This window comes from Corvus brachyrhynchos, unplaced genomic scaffold (genome assembly GCF_000691975.1).
Source record: "Corvus brachyrhynchos isolate BGI_N302 unplaced genomic scaffold, ASM69197v1 scaffold1003, whole genome shotgun sequence".
Lineage (NCBI taxonomy): Eukaryota > Metazoa > Chordata > Aves > Passeriformes > Corvidae > Corvus > Corvus brachyrhynchos.
The window spans coordinates 20,143-26,039 of NW_008236959.1; the positions used below are offsets into that span (position 1 = coordinate 20,143).

Sequence of the window (5,897 nt, forward strand, 5' to 3'; positions counted from 1 at the left end):
AAAATTCAACATTCCAGCTGCAAAGCTGCAAGGCCGAGGTGAGATTAACCCTTTTTATTGCTGTGAAGAGCTGAAAACCTGAGGGAAGAGAGAGAGGAGATGCTTAAAGCTGAAATTCTGTTGTGAAGCTATGATATATCAGAGTATCCTGTTGTAATTTCATGAAGATATGGGGGGTGGAGTGTTCAACTCGTGAGCAAAAGCACCTGCGCTGAGATAGGCAGATGCTGACGCAGCTGTAATTTCATGAGAAGTTTGGACAGGGGGAGATGAACCAGATGAGGACTTTTGCTCCAAACGGGAAAGGAGAAAACCTCAGTCCCTAGAGATGAACCAGATGAGGACTTTTGCTCCAAATGGGAAAGGAGAAAACCTCAGTTCCTAGAGATGCTCCCAGAGATAGTCCTAAAGATGAAGATGATGAAGACCCTTTGCTCCCAGGGAAGGAGAAGGGCCTCTGTTTTTGTTTCTGAACGGCTCAACCTTAAAATTGTACCCCAAAAAACTTCAAGAGTGGACCCTCGAAAGCAGTTGCGGGAAAAGCTGCAAGTCGGGGGAAAGGACTCACACGCAGGCAGAGAGACTCCTCTTCCTAAATGGACTGAACAATATTTGGAAGTGGGCGGCTGTCTCGTTGTGATAATGTTTTCATAGCACAAGCAAGAAGAGACTTCTCTTTCTAAATGGACTGAACAAGGTTATTATGGCAGTGGTAAACAGACTGAACATCTTAAGGGTTGTCTTTTTACATTGTCAGTGGGAGAAGGGAGGAAGGTGGGGGGAGGAGGAGAGTTCTGAAGGTATGATATAATTTTTTTTCCCCTCTTTTAGGTCTGTTAATAAACTTCTTTATATTCTTTCAAGTTTGGTGCCTGCTTTGCGTTTCTCCTAATTCTTATCTCCCAGAAGATAAACAGTAATGAGTATTTTGGACCAAACCACTACACTAAATTGGTGTTTCTGCCCGGTTACAAACCCAACCCGCGACAGATGTCTATTTGGAATAAAAAATAGTGTTTTGGGTTTTCTAATTTTCATTTGTTAATTATATTTTTGATAGCTTTATGGTCTCTGACTCTTTATTGTCAAAATTTGACTACAACTTAAGAAAGATTGTCAAAGGGAAAATTAATGGGCTTCAGAAATTACTGAAAACGGCTCAGAAGTGTTTCCCCTGTGGCACCAGAGTCAAAAACTGACTTTTTTGGTATCAGAATCAGTTGTTTAACCTTATTCTTATTTGGCTGAGAAACGATGTTGTCCAAACTTCTACTCATGTCATGCACCAATTTTGGATTTTCAAAGCTGTTTTATTATGCCTTAGTCTTACATTGTTCCAGTAACCTTTAAGCAATCTTGAAGCTCATTTCTTTAAACCCTGATGATGCTACATAAGTTGCAGCCTGAAAAGAGCTGTAAACTGTGGCCAGAACTGCTACTTATTTTTCACAACTGTTTCATAATTTCTTGGAACAAAAATGTCAGAAGTAGAGCAACAATGAAAGTTCATTCTAATTCTAGGTAACTTGTTCCACCTAAACAGTTGACATTCACAGCTCTAGGTAATCCCTAACATAAACCAGATGCAACTCCATATTGTTTTGACACTGTAAAGGATAAGGGATAGAAAAAAAGAGAGACTGTTTGTATTTACTGGGATGGTAGACTAAAATCTGTTGTGCATTCTTCAATAGGAAGCTGATGGTTAGGGGCATTCCAGCAAAGTTTTTCCTGACCATTGTGGACCTGATTTCCCTCCCCCCCCCCTTTGCAACAATGGTATAAATGACTGCAGTGCAGACATGGCCTGTCACTACACTGATTGTCATTAGTATTGCTGTAGCAGTTACACTTGCACACACCTCCTGCTGTGCAGTACATATACTTTCAGGAATTACACTGCTCTGTCTGGCAATGAATGTATAACCAGGTGAATTAAGAATTCAGTTACTCAGAACTTTAAAGGTCAAAGATATTGTTAAGGGGTTATGTGCCAGTTTGGCCAAATTTAGAAATATATCCTCTGAGAGAAGGCAGGTTACCACCCCTCCCCTACCAGGTTCGGGGAAAATAAATTTTCCTCAAAGGAAAGTGAAAGAGATAAAAACTATTTATTTAACAAACACACAGGGAAAGGAAAATAATGCTAAATAATAAAATCTCTTGCTGTGGAGAAAAAACCTGGGAAAGTGTTAGAATCCTCCCTTTGGTCTCCTTGGAGCTGGGGCTTGGCCCAGGGCCAAGCTCTCTGTGCTCGGTGGAAAGTTCTCCTGATGTGTTCCAATATTAAAGCAGTCCAGCAGAAAAGGGAGAAAATCTGAAATTCCAGGGAAGGAAAAAAAAAAAATTAAACTCTCAGTCTCTCTCCGGAGAAAAAGAAGCTGAACAACTGGCCAAAAAAACCCCTGACTCGGGGAGCAGCAAGCCGGGTGCTTCCTCCCTCCCCTGCCGCAGCTGGGAGAAAAAAAAGTCGCTATCTCTGTGTGACCTTGAACAAGCTGCAAACTGCTTTGAGAAAGTTTTGCTCAGTTTTTCCTTCCCCCTCTCAGGCTCAGTTTAGAGGCATAGAAAGGCACAAAAATTAATTTCTGGGCATAGGCAGCGATATGGGATACACATCATAAAGTCACCCCAAGACAGGTTAGTCCTAGGAATGACGTCTGAATAGATCTTTCTGTAGTGGTTGATTTGTCACCAAATTAAGCTAGCAACTCTTTAGGCATACAGGACTGTAGAGTATGTCAGTTCAGGAGATGATCAGTTTTCAATTTTATGCCTATGGTAACAGACAAGGATACACTTGAAGTTTTTCTTTCCTAAGCAGGGTGTTGCAGAATCCCCATTAGACTTAGGAAATAAAGCTTCTGTGGTGCATTGCATCCTAAAATCTCACACTTCTCACAAACATGCAAAGCTTGCTTTAGCAAGGGAAAGACTGCTGCAGTGCAGTTGGAGTGGGGTTGTGTGTGCTGTAACACAGAAATAGAACTTTGCATATAAAGTTGATTTGTAGATGGCTGCAGAGTAGTTATATGGCCACAAGAATTAGAGTTTGCAAAGAACTAATTGAATATTAATTCATAACTTTTTTTTTTTGCAAAGGGTACTGCCCGCAGAAAGAAGAAGGTTGTCCATAGAACAGCTACAGCAGATGATAAGAAACTTCAGTTTTCTTTGAAGAAACTGGGTGTCAACAATATTTCTGGAATTGAAGAGGTAATTGCTTGAAAGGGAAAAATGCTTTTCTATATATAAATATAAAATGTATAAAACTTAATTTCATTGTAACATCTTAAACTTGCCTGTAAATTATCTATAGGTGCTTAATTGAGCTTTAGGAACTTCAGCTAGTTTCCTGTTAAATTGAAAAATCATGCTAAACTGCTTGAAATACTGGTTTTGTTTTTGGTTTTTTCCCTTGCAGGTAAATATGTTTACCAACCAAGGAACAGTCATTCACTTCAATAACCCTAAAGTTCAGGCATCCCTGGCTGCTAACACTTTCACTATCACTGGCCATGCTGAGACAAAGCAGCTGACAGAAATGCTTCCTAGCATCTTAAATCAGCTTGGAGCTGACAGCTTGACTAGCCTGAGGAGACTGGCAGAAGCCCTACCCAAGCAATGTAAGTTAAAACTTGAATGCATTTCCTGCTGGCAGCTATGGGGCTTATTTGTATAGCTGCAGTGAAATTCAGTGCACTCTTACTGTCTGCAAGCATATTATAAAATGCTAAAGAAATGAGACAAATCTTATTTATAGCTCAAATCCAACAATGAATATAACAGAATAAAGCAGAGGCACCTGTTTCTCAGCATATCTTGCAGCTGGTCTAGGACTAGAAAGTTGTAGCCAGACAATTTCATGGTAGTTTGCTACTTGCTGTGGCTACCATATTTTGGCATACCTAGTTCATTAAAGCTAGATAGAGTTACGCTGAGAAAGTTAGGTTTTAAAAGAAGGTATGTCTGTTTTGACACTTTTAATGGAAACAAAAAATAGGGAGAGGGACTTGAGGACAGACATATTGCTACTGCTTTGTTCTCTCACAGGTGTGGTGAAGGTATTATTTCTTGCATGGGCTTTTTGATAGCTAAGGGAATTATACACCATTTGAAAGGAAATATAATTTCTGTGTGTGTAGAACAGCGTAGAGAACAGGACTAGCATGATCATTAAGCTAGATACACCAACTTTGTATTTTATCCTTAAATTAGTAACAGAACCCAAACACTTTTTCTCCCTAAAACTATGTGAGAAAAGTAGAGGAGGGACTTAAGTATGTGGTGTTTGGAAAAGGTGCTGCTGGTGCTACAGGGTAAGACTTGGGAGCAAAAGACAGGCTTGTTGATACTGGGACCATTTTTCATGTCCTGCATGTAGGGTCTTCCTACTTACTTTCTACTTCTTGTGGCAGTTATGAACTTGATTGTTACGGTTTTTCTTTCTGTGCTTTGCTGCCAGCATAGACTCTATTTCCATTCCTAAAGCTGATGATGCTTCTTGTGCCGGTTTGGCCAAATTTAGAAATGTATCCTCTGAGAGAAGGCAGGTCACCACCCCTCCTCCACCAGGTTCGGGGAAAATAAAGGAAAGTGAAGGAGATAAAAACTATTTATTTACAAACACAAGGGAAAAGGAAAATAATGCTAAATAATAAAATCTTTCACTGTGGAGAAAAAAACCTGGGAAAGTGTTAGAGTCCTCCGTTTGGTCTCCTCGGAGCTGGGGCTTGGCCCAGGGCCAGGCCCTCTGTGCTCGGTGGAAAGTCCTCCCGATGTGTTCTGATATTGAGGCAGTCCAACAGAAAAGAGAGAAAATCTGAAATTCCAGGGAAGGAAAAAAAAGTTCAACCATCAGTCTCTCTTCGGAGAAAAGGAAACTGAAAAACTGGCCAAAAACTGACCAGGCAACAGCAACCTGGGTGCCTCCTCCCTCCCCTGCTGCAGCTGGAAAAAAAGTTGCTATCTCTGTGTGACCTTGAACAAGCTGCAAACTGCTTTGAGAAAGTTTTGCTCAGTTTTTCCTTCCCCCTCTCAGGCTCAGTTTAGAGGCATAGAAAGGCACAAAAATTAATTTCTGGGCATAGGCAGCGATATGGGATACACATCATAAAGTCACCCCAAGACACTTCTCTTTTCTCAACTTCCCACTGAAAAAAATTCTGCTAGTAGTGTTCAGGAGGTGAGGTAAACTGCTTTCCCAATGAAGCTCAGGTCCCTCCTTCCTAGTGTCAGCTGTGTGGCTTCCTTGTGGTAGAAGTGGGACTTGAAAGAAAGAAAACTTGAAGGATTTAAAATGAACCTGTTAAGATCTCTCTTCTTATAAAAAGGTGAGACAACTATTTATTTAAAGGAGGGGCTTTTTATCAGGGAATGTATAATAGGACAAGGGATAACAGTTTTAAACTGACAGAGGGCAAGTTTAGATTAGATATTAGGAAGAAATTATTTATTCAGATGGTGGTGAGGCACTGACATGGGTTGCCCAGAGAAGCTGTGGCTGCCTCATCCCTGGAAGTGTTCAAGGCGAGGTTGGACAGGGCTTGGAGCAACCTGGTCTAGTGGAAGGTATCCCTGCTCATGTCAGGGGGGTGGAACATGATGGTCTTTAAGGTCCATTCCAAACTAAACTATTCTGTGTTTCTATGATTCATGTTAGTTCCTCCCTGTTGTTTTGGATGCCATCTGTCCCAGGGACAAACGCTTGTAAACGGACACCTCAAATCAATGTGCCTGCCTCTCTCTGCTACAATTGTCCTTTTTTTTCACTTCATCACATTTTTATATGTGGAATAATACTGTTCCAAATAATAGCTTTGCTATAGTTATGACAAAGTTGTACTTGTGTCTGGGAAAGGGTGGGGCTGTGTCTAACTTGACAAGCATGTTTGTCA

General features: G+C 40.8%; 1 protein-coding gene across 1 annotated transcript in view; it reads left to right on the plus strand.

Annotated features, from left to right (window-relative positions):
- The window catches only part of LOC103611674 (transcription factor BTF3), a 21,389-nt gene that overhangs the window by 9,116 nt on the left and 6,376 nt on the right, over window positions 1-5,897 (plus strand). Inside the window, exons 2-3 of the mRNA XM_017728388.1 lie at window positions 3,103-3,216; window positions 3,425-3,626. Of these exons, the coding sequence (XP_017583877.1) occupies window positions 3,103-3,216; window positions 3,425-3,626 (316 nt within the window). The remainder of the gene's footprint in view (window positions 1-3,102; window positions 3,217-3,424; window positions 3,627-5,897) is intronic.